Source organism: Bidens hawaiensis, unplaced genomic scaffold (assembly GCF_021521415.1).
Source record: "Bidens hawaiensis isolate Kalapana, Puna unplaced genomic scaffold, B.hawaiensis_p1.1 tig00018032_1, whole genome shotgun sequence".
In the NCBI taxonomy this organism is placed as follows: domain Eukaryota; kingdom Viridiplantae; phylum Streptophyta; class Magnoliopsida; order Asterales; family Asteraceae; genus Bidens; species Bidens hawaiensis.
The window spans coordinates 403,004-422,821 of NW_027492721.1; the positions used below are offsets into that span (position 1 = coordinate 403,004).

At 33.4% G+C, this 19,818-nt stretch overlaps 1 protein-coding gene and 1 pseudogene across 3 annotated transcripts; one reads left to right on the top strand and one right to left on the bottom strand.

Moving 5' to 3' along the window:
• Positions 1-9,452: 9,452 nt before the first annotated feature.
• On the top strand, positions 9,453-11,718 carry LOC143555252 (expansin-A6-like; annotated as a pseudogene). The gene is made up of 2 exons (XR_013139170.1): positions 9,453-9,926; positions 11,053-11,718. The product of XR_013139170.1 is annotated as an expansin-A6-like (transcript).
• A 2,748-nt stretch (positions 11,719-14,466) lies between these two features.
• LOC143555254 (protein INVOLVED IN DE NOVO 2-like) lies at positions 14,467-18,894 on the bottom strand. 2 transcript variants are annotated; one of them, XM_077044839.1, is made up of 7 exons: positions 18,859-18,894; positions 16,767-17,672; positions 16,526-16,686; positions 16,367-16,435; positions 16,013-16,294; positions 15,709-15,924; positions 14,467-14,883 (listed from the first exon to the last, which is right to left on the bottom strand). In XM_077044839.1, exons 2-7 carry the CDS (start codon positions 17,659-17,661, stop codon positions 14,641-14,643), a joined length of 1,866 nt encoding a protein of 621 aa, XP_076900954.1. In that variant the 5' UTR covers positions 17,662-17,672; positions 18,859-18,894; the 3' UTR covers positions 14,467-14,640. The 2 variants fall into 2 exon arrangements, with proteins under 2 accessions (XP_076900954.1, XP_076900953.1); XM_077044838.1 differs by lacking the exon at positions 18,859-18,894 and having other exon boundaries at positions 16,767-18,219.
• Between the last annotated feature and the right edge of the window lie 924 nt (positions 18,895-19,818).

The following is a 19,818-nucleotide window of genomic DNA, read 5'->3' on the forward strand; positions in this document are numbered from 1 at the left end:
TTAGAATATACCTTCACGTATTCATTCCAAACACTATCATCGGCAATAATACAACATTTTTGTTCATCCCAACCAAACCCACTTGTATGCACCATATCATATACAATGCTAAAGTGTGTCTTCCATGTCTTCATCCTAGACTTTATATGTGGTTCTGCTTTGAGGCCAGAGTTAGGAAGACTTACATCTAGCAATTGTTGAACACCATTTAAATAACCTTTTTTGAATCCATTGTCAGCACCAGCATACTTTCCGGATGCATGTATCTCCATTAATGCATCAATTAGCTTTGCATCTTCATCATTTGTCCAGGTATGCTTGCTCTGAGTAACTCCTCTCACTATATTTGAATCTGCCATGTCTACGTACAAATGCATAATTATACAATTAAGGTTCTGCATTAACCCAAACTAAAAACACAAGTTTTTTATGATATAGTAAATCCTACGTGAGCTTTTTAAGCAACACTTATGTGTGAAATGTTAAATACATAGTAAAGATAAAAACTAACTTGCTTTTAAAGATCTACTAATCTTCAAACAAACTCCTAGGTATGAAGACACTTTGATTTCCTTGTCGATAATTTTATTCAAAGACTGCCCATGTCATTATCGTCTTTTACACATTATCCTTGCATTGATGACATGTGACAATACATCACGCCAACCGGTGAACCTGCATACACATACAAATATTTATCAATGAACAATAAAGAATTGTCAAAATGGAATGTTTTCTAGTTCATAATAACTATAAGTTGATTCCACCAAACTACATGTGTGAAAAAAATATATTTCCATTAAATTGCAATTGACTTCTTAATATTGTGAACATGTATTAATCACATTAAAAATTCATCATATAATTGAGTATGCTTTGAGCCCTAATACCATTCTTCTCAATTGATAACATAGTTACCATATGCATAACATTATTACCTTTATGCCAAACCACAAATTCATCACATTTTGTTGCCATAAAGGGAATTAGATTTATTTCAATTTTTATAAGGATAATCAGACTATGAAAAAAGCTAAGCTTTTCTATCGAATAAAATGTGTACTTCATAATTCAACTGCTCTCCTATTCCCTGTAAATTCTGGATTGAAAACAATGATATGGTATGATAGAAAACAATAATACAGAAGCTAGTTTAGGCTTTCAATACCTGCAAGTCGAATCAAGAAGAGCCTGCTAATTAACCCTAGTCAAATTGTGTATAAGAATAAGCATCTGGCACATAAGAAGACTAAGTTGTATCCACACAAAATCTACAGATGATTTGAGTATTTAAAATCACACATTCAAACCCAAATGGAAACAAAACCTTTTGATAATCTGTTCATATTCTTGATTACCACAAATTCGAAACCCAAAAACAGAAGTTAGAAGTACATGATTAGAATACAATATCTCTTTCTTGTTATGCTCATTGACAACAAAGCGATTATCCTAGATTCGAAACCCAAAAATTAAAATCGTCGGCAAGTAGTAATGTAATGGGAGTCGAAAAGAGATGATAATTGCAGATTAATAACATACCGAATCGGAGAATTAACGTCCGTTCATCTATTGCAATTTTTTAATCTTGAGAAGAAAACCCCGTATTAGGGTTCATTGATCGTAGCTGCAGAATAGGGAAATGGAAATGATTTCTCCGCTTTTTTTAGAGAAAAGAAATCAGGGAAATGGAAATGGTTTATTTCCATTTCTCACCTCTTTCTTTCGTAAACAAACAAGAGAATTGTTTCCATTTCCATTTCTCACCCCCAATTCTCTGTACCAATTCAGAGGCAAGATCAAGATCGATTTTATACCGATTATTTCTATCCACATACTTTTGATCATTCAATACTTTGTGTCCATGCGGTTTAGAAAAACCCACTTTCTTCTTCACACTTGCTTGTAGACACCACCACCACCACACCATCACACTTGCTTTAGAAAACCGCCACCGTTGTTCACCATCACACCCACTACACCATCATGATTGTGACCTACTTTTGATTAATGTCTTTCATCTTTCATCCTTTGTAGACGAATCGTATTCAGTGGTCTGGGTCAAGCATGCCTCTCCAGGTTTCAGTTTTATATAAGAAACCAAAAAAAACAAACAAATGGGTATGAATAAAATCAAAATCAAACACTTACTCAGCTGAATCAATAACATTGATTCGATAAAACAACTCTAGCCGAAACTTATATGTTTCAATGGAATTAACAAGATTCAAATTTTTAGTATACTGTAAAAACACAAAAGACAATTTAGGGTTATTCAAATTGGTATGCATATGCTAAATACATAAAAAGCAGTTGATGGATTTAAATTCTTGCTGAGATAATATAAAACATGAGGTTTTTCCATTGAGACATTTCGACGAACATGTGGTGGGCATACAGTATAACCGAACCAAAGAGACACTGATACAACTGTTTCGATTTAGGAATAGGGTTTTGGGATTGATGAGTACTTGAGGAATGATTAGTGGTTAGAATGGTGAAATTATAGATTTGGGGATGACTGAATAACGTTAATTGTATTTTCCTGCTGTAATACTAAGGGTGTTCACAGTCCGGTTACGCGGTTTTAAGTCAAACCGTAACTAAACCGTTTGTAACGGTTTTTTTATTTTCGTAAACCAAAACCAAACCGTTGAAATCTTAAACCAAACCGTTAGTAACAGTTTGGTTTCACGGTTTTGGCTTATTGGGGTTTTATACAAAATGCTCAAAATAATTTGTGATATGTAATTATATAGCTCTTCATAATTTACAGAAAATAACAAATACCGTTACAACAATTGATTTATGGGTTCTTATTTGAAAATTTGAAAGGTAAATTAAAGTCTTTTGAGTTTTAAATTGGGCTTAGCCTACATTTTTTTATTTACTGTTGGTCTTTATTTATAATAATGTTTGTTATAAGCATTAACAATTTTCATTTAATTATGTCTATTAGTATATTTGTGTACACAGACGTATATAATAATATAATATATTTAGACTATTTATAATTAAATCATACGGTCCGATCCGGTTTTATACGGTTGGTTTGGGTATAAACCTTAGACCAAACCGTTCGTTACGGTTTGAAAATATTGAAACCAACCGACCGAAAGTTAGGAAAGAAAACCAACCGTGAAACCAACCCGATAACCGGTTTGGACGGTTTCGCGGTTTCATACCGAACCATGAACCCCCTATGTAATACCACTAAAGGGGCATTATTATTGAACTAACCATCGCCGATCAGAAATGGTCAGTGGGAAGTTGGAAACGAGATGGGGGAGTTATTGTTGCTGGCATGAAGACTGCATCGGGTGTGCAAGTCGATCGACCTCCGGCAACTATAGGGAGGCCGGTTAGGTTCGGAAATGAAAGACGGTGATTAGGCTATCGTGGCCAAAATGTATTTTCGTTGGGTTGAATTTTTGGTGGTTGTGGATGTGGAGGTAATGAAGACAGAGGTGATGAAGATCGAGAGACGCAAACTGAACATACCAAAACTACAAGGACGCAATATGATCTTCTGAAAGGGCAAGATAGACATTTCATTTTTCCAATTGGACGGACGTTAGTAGGAGGGATTCAAATTGTGCCCGTTTTGAAATCACGACGACTCATTCGGGCCATTTTGGCTTATAAGGGCACAACTTGCTCCGCCATAAACCCCATGGTTGTAATTAGGTATCGTATCTTTTTTATACAGTAAATTGCCATTGATTTAAGGGCTAATCAAGTTATAACGTTTGGGTTCAATAGTTTTTATTCCTAGACATTCAATTTTTTTAATGGTGTTTTTTTCACCGATCTGACGGCTAAACCGCCCAAACTGGTTGGTTTAACAAAAAGCGGGCTAAACACATTGAACTGAACTGGCCCTATGTCCAGGTCCCGGTCGAATCGATCTTGTTTTTGAAACATATTTTTAGGAGACACGAGCATTAAACTTGAGCCAATCAATCAATTTACCTCAACAAAAAGCAAAGAATAACATGCCTTGAAAAATAACCTATAATGAAGGTGTAGCATAAGATTATCTCTTTTCAAGCTGTGAGTGATCAAATCCAATGAAGGATTAAAAAATGTTAGATAAAAGCCCTAATTATACGGAAACATCCATAAGAAAACCCAAGAAGATAGACGTACTACGACGAAGTATACATATTATAATCGGGAGAAAATAAAAAGAGATTGATGCCCAAATATAACAAATCAACGTGACTCTTTCTTGTAGAGATTCAAAAATGATGATTAGGTCTAACATCACCTACAACACAGAGCGCTTATAAAACATCACATCAGCTCCACGTTAAATTTAAAACTTACTTAAAAATCATTTTATTTTTTTTCTTAAACACCGATACCCACAAGTTGCATTCAAAATATTAAAAAAATAATGAAACGGGGGTAGTTTTCTTTGTTAAACTGCATCTTCAACAAAACATTTAGAAATTGTAGTCGTTATTAATTGTTTTTTTTACTTACTAGTATGTTTTCAATTTTTTTCCTTTTATACATACTTCTAAAATGAGACCTTTTTAATAGAAAATATTAAATGTAGTCGTAAAAATTATAGTTGCTTCAATTTACAATTCTAACTTGTTATGATTGCAAGTTACCTTGTTTACCCGTGCATTTGTTCATGTGGGGCTATGCCTTTAATTTGAAGCAAGGGGGTGGGGGTCTTTTCTTGGTACAAGTTTTGCACATGGGGAGAGTGAGTATTCAAGAACAAAGCCACATTGATGTGACAAAATAACCACATAATATCTTTTTACCCTTTTCTACGGTGAGAGCATTTATATCTTTCACTACTTCAAATCCAAAATTACACTAAAAACACTATATATATTATCTTTAAAATATTTTATATCTTTATCACTACATTTCATTTTTCATTCACTTACAACTGACTTTTAAAAAATATTAAAAAATTATAGAAGTTGAATAATAACTTTTCAAATATACAAAATAATCACTACATTTTTTCTATCCTCCACTCACACCACCCTAAACCACTCACTACATTATAAACACACTACTTGCATTATTTGATGTATAGACGTGAATGCTCTAAGAGAGGGGAACAAAATCCATCTTAAGAGGGGTAGAGTTGGAATAAAATCTTTCGCATATGTAGGTCAAAAATCGTCCTTTGTATACTTATCTTGAAATAAATTTGCCATAGCCGGTTGACATATCAAAACCTATTTTGGTGTGTGATGTCGACAAAATTATAGAATTAGAGTTTGTTAACCTTTCGAGTGATCAGTACTTATCATATAGCTAGAGTTAATTAAGTAAAATACAATATGCTTTTATAACCACAATTTGAAAAGTTATACATAAGTTAAAATTGCATATAAGAGCATTCACATCCCATCCTCTAAATTTATGCGAGGAGAGTATGTAAATTATAGGGTGAAGTTTTGAGTAGTTGTGAGTATAAATTATAGGGTGGAGAGAAAAATGTAGTGATTTTTTGTAAATATAGGGAAACATTTGGGGAACTTTGTTTGCCCCTGTATATTTTTTAATATTTGTTGGATTGGTTGTGAGTAGAGGAGATAGAAAACTGTAATGATAGAGGTATAAAAAAATATTATTTAATTGAACAGGAGAGAGAAATGTAGTGTTTTTTAGTGTAGTTATAGAGATAAGGATGGAGAATGGGATGAGAATGCTAAATATGTTCCTATGTTTTTGTAAATTTTTTCTAAAAGAACTATAGTTCAAAATCAATAACAAGTATACTTACAAATGATGATCAATGTATAAATCTAATTGGACAAAAAGGAGACCTTAAAAGTTATAACAAGTTGTTTAATATAATGAATTTAAAATCTATAATATATATAAACAATCAATCAATCAATCAATCATACCTAGTGAAGTCCCACAAACAGCGAAGCTATAAGTAGGGTCTGGGGAGGGTGGGATGTAGGCACACCGTATCTCGATCCAAAGGGATAAAGATGTGGCTTCCAGAGAGACCCCCAGCTCTAAAGTACATATGTTTTTGAAGCAATACAAAGGAAATCAAAGTGCAACAATAATATATAAATATTAATAATACTAATAAAATAATAATAGTAATAATAATAATTCAGATACTATATATATGTAAAGAGAATACCATTCTGGTGTGTGACCAAAATACGGGAAATATAAGCCCTAAGGTATTCTTTTCTCCCTAAAAATTCTTAACTTTAGTTCTACTTCTCCAAAAGTTCCTATCCTCCATCATGTCCTCGGAGAGGTTTAGGTCTATCAAATAACGCCTAATCCTCTCGTCCCAAGTCAACTTAAGTCGTCCTCTACCCCTCCTCCCCTCTATAATAATGTTTTCTACGGATCTAACAGGATTTGTCGTCTGCCTTCTCTTCACATGTCCAAACCATCTCAATCTCCACTCCCTTATCTTGTCTGCTATGTTCGCCACCCGTAATCTCTCCCGAAACACAACGTTTGTAATTCGATCTAACCTTGTGTGCCCACACATCCAACGTAGCATTCTCATTTCTGCTACCTCTATCTTCCGCACTTGTACCTTCTTGATGGTCCAACAATCTGTTCCATATAGCATTGCCGGTCTAACTGCCACCCTATAAAATTTTTCCTTTAGTTTAGTTGGGAAACTTTTGTCGCACAATATACCTGTGGCTGCTTTCCATCTACACCATCCTACTTGAACTCGATGGGTAACGAAAACATAAAATCCTACGTGTCGCGTTGTGGTCGCTCCCCATTTGTTTGGAGTCACCAGATTTGCTTGATTTTTAAATGGGAGTTTCTCATGCATTTGACCCGAATTCATGGGTATAGGTCTTACCAAACCCAGATATTCCTTAAACGGGTTATAACATCTCATTAAATAAAAAATTATTTTCACTAAATTATTGATGTAAAAATCCTATAAAATATGATTTACTAAAAATTAATATCATATTTCTTTTAAAAAAGATATATATATTATTTAAATTAAAAAACCAATTTTATAGTAAAAAAATGAACGGGTCTTCATCATACCATAACTATATTATTAACTTTCATAAATAGTATTTATAATTAAAAACACCAATTTTATAGTAAAAAAATAAACGGGTCTTGGGTCTCATCAAAACCATATAGCTTTTAAACTGGGTTATAACATCTCATTTATTTGTGAAACAATTTATCATCAAACCATAAGTATATTATTAATTTTCATACATTTAAAAAAATAAAAATTCAAAAATTAAATAAATATTAGAAATAAATAATATAAAACAACCCCATAATTCGGGGATAAAAGTAGTTTGAATATAAATTTTGTTTTCTCCATTATGTTTAACTTACCATTTTAATTTTAATTTGTAAGGACCTTTTAAAATGACTTTCTAAAAAGTGTAGTAATAATTGTGTTGTATCCATCTCATATCCCACAACCCTTTAATCACGGCCGGTGATCACGTACTGACTTTTTATTTTGACTTTAGTTCCCGTCTTTTAATTTTGACTAAAGACCCAAGGAAGCTTAGCATTTGATACGTGAAGTATACGGATATTAAAATAGTATTTGGTTACTTACGGTACTTTTTTAATGACATTAATTACCGCATTTAATACTTTTTTTATTAACTAAAATTTATTATTACATATATAAATGTTTTTTTTGAAACTGCTAACACTATTTACTAAATTTATATTATCGTTCACCGCATTACTCAAAATCTAAACTTCTCATGAAAGGACAACATTTTACATGTTGCTTTGCTCCGCTAGACCAACGACTCTTACTTATCATAACTATAAGTAGTTATTATAACTATACATAAACGAATCATATAATTTTATATATTTTCTTACATTATGATTATCCCTTGTTTCTTATCCGCTATATTTCATTGTCTAAAATTATTTATTTATTGTGTAGTTATTATTGTTGTTTAAACTTTTCATATGGTCACTACGAAGCTCTATATTTAACTAGAAGAGTAAGGATTACAAAGTTACAAACAATTTTTTTAAGAAAAAAAGGTAAATAAGTATGGTAAACTAGTAACAACATAAAAACAAAACAAATGTACAAGCTTTAATATTAAAGTGGTACATTTCTCCTAACAAAACATCCCTAATAAATAGCCCTGCTTTTGAACCGACAACCACATTGTGTACTTTTGTGGGTAAATTAAATAACTATTGATCAAATTTACTTCACAAGAATAAAAGGTTTTCTGTTTGCCCAAATATGTTAATTATACCTTTTTGTTTACTTACAATATAACACTTAAAACAAATCGCTAAGAACCTTGCAATGTAATAAGTCAAAACTTTTTACAAACTTAACTAGTTATCTCACATATTAATGTGTTTATAATCATTCCTACAATTTTTTCTTAAGCAATCAGTCAATCACTCAAAGCTACAACCTTTGTTACGTTTTTTTACATAATCAAATGTTACATATTTTTTATGGCTAGTATATTTATTTTAATAAACAGTTTAGTTTTTAATAATATAATTAACTATAATTATTTCATTATGTGTAAATATCACATTTTAAAAAAAGATATAACAAAGCTTACAAGTTTTTTATTTTATAAACTTACAAATTTTATTAAATTGATATTGCAACATTTAACAAATAAATAAAGAAAAAATTGATATTATACCAAAAGAATACGATACAAACGAGGGCCACCCACCTGTCCGTAGGCATCTGTACGTCTCCATGAACGTTGTCCAAAAACCACCCAAAGACAAGCCACACAATGGCTGGTTCGTGAGGCTTCATTCTTCGTGTACCTCATAGGCGTCCTTGAGAGCTTAAGGACCCTGGATGAGCAGTCTAACAAAAAACACATTGATCAATTTAATGTATTTGTATGAAATTATGAAAGAAAAAATTACACTTTTGTCTGGTTCACATGTTTCTTTGCTTGTTTCCCGATTAATATTAGATTGGACTGGAAACCGGTTTTTAGTCATAGTTAAATTGTAAATCAAACCATACATGACATGTTTAAACTAGTCTCTTTCCCATCATAATTCAACATAATAGGTATCTTGCAAGAAATTGACTAAATATTGATGATGAGATTACAAAAATGTAGATTTATGCTAGAATGAATCTCTTGCCTCTAAATCAAAATGGATGCAAATAAATGTGTAGATGTATATACAATAACCATAGGATCCGGTTACCTACAGTATCATACTGGTCCATACAAGTCCAACAATCCACAAATTGACAAATAAATCACAATATAAACAACCAACTTTTTTACCGGTCCCACACAATCCCTGCTCACTCTTAATTAACGACTTCATAATTAACTAATTTATACGCGTAAAAAAGCAGTTATCCAACAAGTCAAAATTACATAACTACCCCCCAAACATCTCCATAAGTACCCTACACACATCCTCATTCTCTTAATCCCCTCACACATTTCACCATAATAATAATAATAATAATAATGGGAATCATCAGCTGCATTATCTTCCTGATCGCCACCGTGTCGGTCACCGAGGCTAGACTCCCCGGAAACTATGCTGGCGGGGCGTGGCAAGGCGCCCATGCAACGTTTTATGGCGGCAGTGATGCCTCGGGTACAATGGGTGGTGCTTGTGGGTACGGGAACCTATACAGCCATGGGTACGGGGTTAACACAGCCGCTTTGAGCACCGCATTGTTTAATAACGGGTTTAGTTGCGGTGCTTGTTTTGAAATAAAGTGTGCTAACAACCCGCAGTGGTGCCACCCCCGGAAGCCCCTCCATTTTCATCACTGCCACCAATTTTTGCCCACCCAATTACGCGTTGCCAAATGACAATGGCGGTTGGTGTAACCCTCCTCGTACTCATTTCGACCTTGCCATGCCTATGTTTCTTAAAATTGCTGAGTATCGTGCTGGGATCGTCCCCGTTTCTTACCGCCGGTATACTTCTATCTCCCACCCTTTTATTATAATCTTATATCACAGTTTTTCATAGCTAACATTTTGTAAAAGACAAGCGGCTTAACTTTTCATAGCTGAAATTTTAAAAAAAGACAAGCAGCGTAACTTTTCAAAGCTAAAAGTTTAGAAAGGGCAAGCGACACAACTTGTGTTTCGCATTAAACTAAAGTAACCCTCAATTAGATTATTAGTTTTTATACCATTTGTCATAAACGCCCCTGAATAATGAATTATCCCTATTTACTAGAGTTAAGACTTATGTGTTAGAAATATAATAGTAAAAGAAACACACATGGACAACACATGTATAGTTTATGTATTACATTTTTTTATTGCACCTTTATCTTGATTTTTGTTATTATAAGTTGCCTTGACCTTTTTAAAGTATTATCTTAGGCCATGTGTAAAGTAATTAAATTTTAGACAGATTTAAAACAGTAAACTACCATTAAAAACTATTTTTAAGCATGTATTTATAAAATATACTTTAAAAAACATTTGTTGATATGATTTTTTTTAATTAAAAAAAGTAGAAAAAACTGGGTAGGCTTAGTGAGAAGGTACCCTATGTAAGGACCGGTACGACCAATGACTCATGATAAGACTAAAGTATGTAGGTCCCACAACACTTTTATTGTACCATGTCACCACGTTAATTGCGAAATCAATTCCGTTAGTTGCGCTAGAGAATGTAGGCTCGGAATACAAACCTACAAGTCACCATGCTAGTAAAGTAACACATCCCATATTTAGGTTGTTCATTATAGAAAGCCTCCTCAATAGTGTTATATCACCGCTATTTCATCGCCACATAGATTTATTTCCCTTCTTCATAATATTTATATATGGTTTAATGTTCCTTTACCATGTTATATATATTTATATATGTATGTATGTGTCTCTGAGAGAGGGAGAGAGAGGTAAAAAAAACACATGACCCACCACTCTCCCCAAAAGCGCTAGTCGACATGAGCCCCCCTCCTAATAGCGCCCCCGACAGTGTTCTTCTCCCAAAACCATCATGCCCCCAACCCCGCCCATAGCAAACAGTTTTATTTTCTAATTTTATGAAATTGACCTTTGTGTTTATTATATTTTACTGCAGAGTCCCTTGCAGGAAAGCAGGGGGGATCAGGTTCACAATTAACGGTTTCCGTTTGGTTTTGATCAGCAATGTCGCAGGTGCTGGTGATATTCAAAAAGTGTGGGTCAAGGGTACAAAGACGAACTGGATGAGCATGAGTCGTAACTGGGGTCAGAACTGGCAATCAAATGTTGTTCTCACCGGTCAATCACTCTCTTTCAGGGTTACAAGCGGTGAACGACGCACCTCCACCTCGTGGAACATTGCACCCCCCCCACTGGCAATTCGGTCAAACCTTCACAGGCAAAAACTTCCGGGTGTGAAGCACAAAATCGATGAGTTTTCATACCAATGTATTCAGTTTTTCACGACAAATAAATCATAGTTTGTTGTGAAAGTATTCAAATTTTTACAAAAATTGTCAATCTTAGACAACAAAGTTGAGAAGTATGACGATCTTTAATAATAACAACGGATAGCTTGCGATGAAAAGACGAATGCAATAGTTAGAAAGCTTAGTTCCTATATTGTTTTATGAGGGGCCGTGTATGTAAAATATGTAAAAGATTAAGGTTCGTATTCTAAATTCTAAAGAGCAAGGTTAGTTTGTATGTAACTGTGGTTGGATCATAACATATGTATGTGACAATGGTGTATTTATAATTTTGATATTGTTGTGATTTTATATTTAGATTCTTCTAATTTTTCTTATTTTGTTTTGTCATGTTGAGCTACTCACTCTTGTTCCTGAAAATATTATAGGCATCATATCTTCAAATGTTTTTCTTTATCACATGTCTAATGTCTCGTCTGTCTGCGTAAGATAAGTTAGTAATTAGGAATTTAGGATAATTAATATATTATATTACTACTTGAAAACTAAACCATTTATCGAACCAACTGCTATACTAATTTTGATAGGTAGAAAACTAAAAAGCCTTAGAAGGCTAGGATCTGGTTGTTCAACATGGAAAAGGTTTCTCGGTGGTTAAAACCTTGATTAGTAGGCAAGTTCATCAAACTATGATAATGTAGGGTGTCAAAATCATGGACGGGAGGAAAGAATCTTACATGTGATTGTTTATATCTCTACAAGATCATGATCAAATGAGGATTGAAGGATCATACTAGCATGTCTTACAATAATTTTTTTATATGTTGTAACTGATTTTAAATGTGAATTGAAAGATGTGTTCATAAATATTTATACCTAAAGTTTGCCGTTAAAATAAGATACTTTTAAAGTTTAAACATGATAACAATAATGCAATACAGCTACAGCTTACTTATGTGTTGTGGGGCTTCAACGAGGGGGCTTCATCCACATCACTCGCGAACACCATAACACCTTCTAGCGATCAAGGGCTTCAACCCAGGTAAGGGGGGGGGGGGGTCATCTCACTCGCAGACCTCTAAGGGAGATTGGAGGGGAAGGTTTGGATATTTATGGCTCACGAGCAGGGGCTTCATCCACAACAGGGTCAAATGAGCGAGCATGAGCTTTATCCGAAGCTTAGTCAAAGTCCAGTCAGCACGATGTTACGTAATATTATAGGATGAATCGGAGGCCAACGAAGCCCTACAACACATAGTCTTAAAGTATTTACATTACTATAGGGTTTGGATCATGGGAAGTTGTGAACATGTTGGGGGAACAAAATCATGAGGGAATTGGAAAACCTAAAAGGTGGAGAATATTTTGCAAGGTAAAAGCATCCAAGATTGATAATATGCAACTCTTCCAGTTGGCACACGTCTAATCATCTAGGGAATTTTCTTTTTAACCTATCATATGACTTAACTTGAAACGAGACACGTATATACGATCTTATAATGTTTTTTTGTAATGTAAAGTTACAATTTTGTTGAATAAAATATAAGTTAAGCTTTGTAGAGAGAAGAAAACTTTGGATTCTTCACAATCCCAAAAAGAGCAATCAAAAATAAAAAGTAACAAGATCTGAGGATACCTATTTCTCATGGGCCTGAAATGCATTGAATTCTTGAGACAAAAGGCTTTTTACAACCACCAAATAACTATAAATATAGAAGTGAGATAAGTTTCGGTCCTGGTCAAAATAGGATCTGCATGCATGTAATGAGCAAAATGAGTTATAGTTAAAATGAAGCCAGGTTGAAATAAGTTATCTTAGAAAAAAAAATGGTTTACCTACTATATTTTGTAGTGGTGGTGTCGGCTGTGGTGGGGGCAACTCTGAGGTGGTGTTGAAGGTGGAGGCGATAGCGGCGGTGGGGCGGAGACGGTATCGATTGTGGTGGCGGTAACAACAAGGTGTCGGGAGTAGGTGGTTGAGACAAACAATGGTTATGAAGTATGGATAGGGTTGGAGGTATGCAATGGAGAATGGATTCAAATGACATCAATCATTGTTGCATTTTAGAATGTATTGTATGGAACCGAAACCCACTCTATTTTAACTATTGACTTAAATTTTTGTCTTAAAGTACATTTAGTTTCAGAGGTCGTATGTTTGAGACTTCTACTATTTTTAACTTTGCATTTTATTTAGAAAAACCTGTTTCACTTTGTAATTTCATGTACTTTTTAGTAAATTAAAAGCCTATTGAGATTTCTAAATCTTAAACGTTATTTAAAGACCTAAAATTTCAAAATCCCTGATGACTTTCTTCTATAATTATGAGAATTATGTGATTGTTTTTTAAGTTAAGTGTTACATTGTAGTTTATTATATAGATTATTATTAATTTAGTAGTTTGTTAACTTTAGTCAATATGAAAATATTTAAGATGAAGTCATCTTAGAATCACGTTACTACAAATGAAATCACCTTTAAAACAAATAGCAATCATTTGAAGCAAGTTTCTTCAATGACTCGACCCTATATGACAAAAATATTTTGTTGGCCCTGCATAGTAAAATTTCTGTAAACTTTTGAACATAGTGAAAAATATCCTGACGCCACTAGTCATGGGTAGTGCTAAACCTGTTTGGACCCTTTTAAGTTAGCAAGTTCGTAATAATTACCCGTTTTGAACTACTGACTGATTCGGGATAACTCAAGTAGACTCATATACAATATTATTTTGCCAAATTACCGTATTCTTCAATCATGATTGCCGATTATATATAAAACTATCATTGTGTATGTGTTAGTTACCAAAGTTACCAATTCCCGTTCTTATTCCCATCATCCTCATATCAAAAAAGATTAAAAAAGAGGAATTTGGTTTAAGCTAAAGGTTCTTCCAAGTTTGCTTTCTAAGACTTGGTAATGCATTAATGAACATCATATATGGCACATTGATTAGCAACGTGAAGGAGACGAATACCATAAAAGATTGTATATTCATTTGTCTGTTCTCATAAAACAACGTTTAATGTCTCAAAACTAGTGACACCATGTTTAAGCTAGCACATCACAAAACATAATCCGTTTAACTAAAGTATTTAAGTATAGTAATTATCCCAAAAGATGATTGTTTTTCATGTCATGTAAGAAAAGAAGCTAACACCTCTAGGTGCATATATCTATTTGTAACTACTAACTAGAAAACCATAAAGTCCTGATATAATTAATTAGCTGACTCAATATTAGCATCTATCAGTAAAGATCTAACTAGCTAGTTTCAGTAATAAGCCGACTTGGTTTGATATTTTGCAGCTTTCCATTTCCTGAGAAGAAACTCAACACCCTCTTTCAAGCTTGCCTTTCTCTTCTCCTTGTTGTTCCAGAGCTCGGGCACCGGATATCTGCCACTCGGGTTGTATTCATTCAGCTCATTCAAAGCTGCAACAACCGAGTTGAATACGTCATTGTCACATTCAGCCTTCAGTTTTGCAATCTTCTCATCTTCTTCATCAATTATCTCCTGTATAAATCAACCATCAATCATACACCAATACTAGTATTACAATCTTTTCTTTTTTTAAAATTTGTGCTGGTTTACCGGCCAAAATGGAAAGAAAATATGACAGTTGAAACACTTATCTTCCTATAATATCCGTAAAATCAAAATTATTTTTTAAAAGGGAAACGGGTTGAAAGGATACAAAGTTGTTCAAATCTGTTAGTAAACAGTTTTTAGAATGAGCATTAAACAGTTTTTAGAATGAGCATTAATCTGTTTTAGGTTCACCCCAACATACCCGGCTCACCAGACTCGATTCGCCTGTTACCTAACCAAACAAACACGAACAATTGTTCGTGTTCATTCATATAACTTTAACCGAACAAATGAACAAGCCAAAAGAATGGATTTTCTTGTTCATGCTCGCTTGTGTTCATTCATTAATATTCATTGTAAATGGGTCATGAACATAAACGAATGAACGTGACCGAACACCAACAAATAGTAAATGCGAGTAAAAAAATTAAAGTCTAGAATACCATTATCTTTAGAGTCATATGCAACATTTTAAAACTAAGCAAAGATATCACACTGATTTTATATTGGACTTAAGGTTTTAAAATGTAAAAATCAAATTCCTTTTAATTAGTATTAGTAATATATAATTTGAATGAATATTAAAACAAATATGGATATAAATGAACCAACTTTCTTTCACGAACATAAATGAACGGACGGAACATGTGTTCATGTCCGTTCGTTTGATTAAATGTGTTCATGTTCGCTCGTTTATAAATGAACGAATATAAACGAACAAAAATGTACAGACACGGGTTAAAGAGAGACCTTGCAGCTCCCTCCAACAGTGATGACCTTAAACGGATGCCAGCTAGGATCCCGGAGATGATCCTCCCACAAAGATGCCAACTTTATGGCATTTTCAGATACCTCCTTTTTGTTATCACTGTTTCTTTTGGCAGCAGCAATAAACGGCTTTTCATCAAGATCTCCCATTCTCTTCACACCAATATGCGGGCGGCCAACAGCACTTTTCCCTAAACTCTGTTCAAATGAATAAGGGTAAAAATGTAAATAAGCAATTAAGCATTCACAACTACATAAACATCAGAAGGAAAGAAACCAAACTCACAGAAATGAGTAGTTTTCGGGCATCCACCAATTCATCATTGCTTGATCTTTCTTTGATTATTAACGCTTGATTAAGTGCTTCTAAGTGTTCAAGTTCCTCTTCGCTTTCTTTTAAATTTTCTTGAATTGACTCCATTTTCTTCTTTGCTTCAATATCTCCTTCCATGTGTTTCATCACTTCTAAAGCTCCCTTCATTTGCTCAATTTGCAGCTCCAGCCGTTGCTTTTCATCAAGCTTCTTTTGCAGCTCAATGATTTTCTGGTGCACCTTTTCTTTTTCCCTCTGCCATATTATTTAGATTAAATATATAAATAATCGAAAAACATGATTTAAGGGAAAAACTATGTAACAAACCTTCTGTTCCTCAGCTAACTCCAGCATTCTCTCATATGCCTTCTTTTGCTCCATAATTGCCTTTTCATTCTGCAAAAGATGAAAAAAAATAAAATAATAATAATACCATTTTAACACTTAAAAAAACATAGTTAACACATTATCAGTTTCAATTATCACCATCATTTTCTCATAGTCAAGCTTCTTTTGCTCAGTTTTGTTTATAGCTTCACGTTCTCTTAATTCTTTCTCACGCGCTTCCAGCGAAACCTTGCTTAGTTCATGCTCAATTGCGATTCTTTTAAGCTGATAATTGGCCTTTTCTTGCATCATTTTCATCTCTAAACCAAGAATAAAGTATTACTCATTTAATTGATTAACTGTAACTTCAAGAAACAATCTAGAAATTAAAAACTAATACCTGTATTGTAGTTCTCAGTGATCAGTTCCTTCTCTTTTATAGCAGTGGCCATTTCCATTTCAGTTTTGCTTATTTCTCTCATGATCTCTTCACTTTTTTTACCCTTTTCTTCTATCAAAGTTTTCAACCCCATAACTAGCTTTGAATTTTTCACTTTTTCTTCGTCTTGAACATCAGAAACAGTCTTCAAATCACCATGCTTTCTTAAATAATCACCAACAAGACCATGTGACTTATAATCTTCATCGGTTGCAATCCACGCATACAACTTATCATCTTCACATCTTTCACTATCAAACCAATCTTTTCTTCCGTGTTTGTTAACCTCAATTGCCTTCACAAACACCATCATATGACCAAATCCATCCCAGTTTTTACCAAATCCAACTACTGCAAGACCTGAGAAACCTTTCCAGTTCCACAAAGGATGGACTTTGTCTGGGTGGTAACTTTGTTTGACCCACTCATCTTTTAGCTTTCTAGCAGTGTCCCCTACATATTTACCGTTCTTAATTTCAACAGGAAGGTTAGCCACCACAGCCATCCAAGGCCAAACGAGTAGGTCATCATTAACGTTTTGCTTTGAATTGATTTTACTCGGTGATTCAAGACGGTTGATTTGAGTAGGAGAGTTCATCTCCATGTACTCGGTTAATCCCACGTGTCGGGCCTTTTCTTTAAAAGTTGCACTTTTTGATTCGTGTACAATCCGGTTTGCGTGTCTGAGGAGGTCACGATAGCTGTAGTCTCTGCTATCAGGACAAATGGGACATTTTACAGTCTTCTTTGAAAGCTTGTCTTTGAATCGAGTCTCTCTTAGTTGCTTGTAATACTTGTGCTTGTACTCCTCAAAGTCAGGATCCATTGTGCTTGTGTCTTTTCCTCTCTGGCTCATTGTAAACCAATCTTGCAATATATCAAACACAACAAATGAGAAACACGAAATCACTTCTAACATGAAACCATCAACCAAGAGCTTGATATTAACAGTTATTTAAACTCTTTTGACTCATTACAAAAATATCAGCAGCAGGAAAACATTGTATATAAGATAGAATAATCAACAAGATTAACAACAGCAACAACAACTCAAACTGGGTTCTCCCTAGATAAATCGATGTGGATGCAAACAAACAAAGGTAAGCTGTAAAATCCTACTCATAGGTTGAGTGTGGGACAAGCCATATTAAGTGAGTAAACCAGATAACATAAAGTGTGACAACAAGAATAATAAACAACAACAACAAAAACAGAGAAACCAAGAGAGTAAAGAAACTTGACAAGTAACACTCAAAAAGTATCTTTTCAAATTATTGCAGATAAACTAAAAAAGTATCAAGTACCTTTTATCAAGATTTCCACATTCGTTAACTACCCCAACTCAATAAGTTATTCATCTAGTATTATCAACCAACATAACTTCATATTACAACCACACTGATTTAGATCAACCAACGATATCATTCATATATCGATATAATGTTAGCTGTATAATTTGAATCTCCAAAATCATCACAAGCAGAACATACAGAAACAAAATTAATTATATCATCCATTATCCATACATCTATTTAAATCATGAACACAGATTTACACATACATACACAAAACTCAGATCTATAAACATACATATAGCACAAATAAACTCAGAAGGGATATACAGAATTAGAAACGAAAGTTTAGAGATACAGTAACTAACATTCGTATATCCAAATTCAAGTCAACGGAACCAAAACAATAACAAAGGAGAATATGTGTTTTTAATACTTAAAACGCATCAAAAATCAAATCTATAGCCTAGCTATAACGACGACGATCATCAACTAGAAATTATACCAAAATAGATTAGCAAGGAACGTAAAACAGTTGACGGAAGCTCTGTTCCATTAACAACGACGATTAGAGATTTGAAACCACAAACTTAAACCCTAGGTTCGAATCGCTATTAGCACGATCATCAGCTACAAATTATACTGAAATCGGATGACATTTCGATCTAGGTTACAGATTACGCACAAATAGTATAATAATACTCTGTTCCATTCACACAAAATAAAGCGAAGATTAGACGAGTAAAGTAAGTATACCTTACAGTATATAATATATCAATCCAGAAGCTTCAGGTAGGTTCGAATGTAGTAGTACTTAAGAGGCTGATTTTGATGATTCAGAGAGAATATGTAGTAGGGTTTAGAGGATTGGCTTTGCAGTGAATGAATGATTTATTTATAAACAAGGAAGGAAGGAATAATAATAATAATAATAATAATAATAATAATAATAATAATAATAATAACAGTACGGAAATGAAAATGGTGATGGTCTTCCCATAACAATAATATACCACCACCTGATTGGATACCTTCCGCTGACGTGGAATAACCAGGACGTAAAAGAGACAAAATCTGTTGCTGCTTTGTCTCATTACTCATTAATCATGAGATACCACTAAAAGTTTGTAAATTGTAAATTATTTAGTTCTATGATAATACACAGAATAAGTTATCCAAATGAAAATATTCGATACTAGAATCAACTTCATATACAGAACTGTATTTTTGTGTTTTAAATACAACCCTCTCCCGTTATAAATACATCAGATGAGGGTGGTGAAAATTGTTGTAAGAAAAGTATTTTTAAAATTACCCAAGATAAAAATTAGATGCTCAAATTTAATCCGGGAATTATTCACCTATAAACAGACAAAGAAACACACTTTAAGGAGTACATATTTATTAAAACACAGATGCTTACTATAAAATTATTTAATTATTTTCAATACTAATTTTTCTATTTTCTTTCAATAAGAGTATTATTTAGTCAAGTGATTATGATTCTTAATTAAGTCGTAGTAATCTCATAGATTCGTACATGTAAATAGATCAATATTCAAAACCTTGTATATTTATTAATAAATTTCAATTTAACACGTCTTTACAATGCGTCTTTACAATGCATCTAAGAGAGAAGGAGAGGTGGAGATGTTAAATATAATTTAACGTATAAATTTAATTTAACTTGATATATGATTTATGTAGTTTTGTTTATCAAA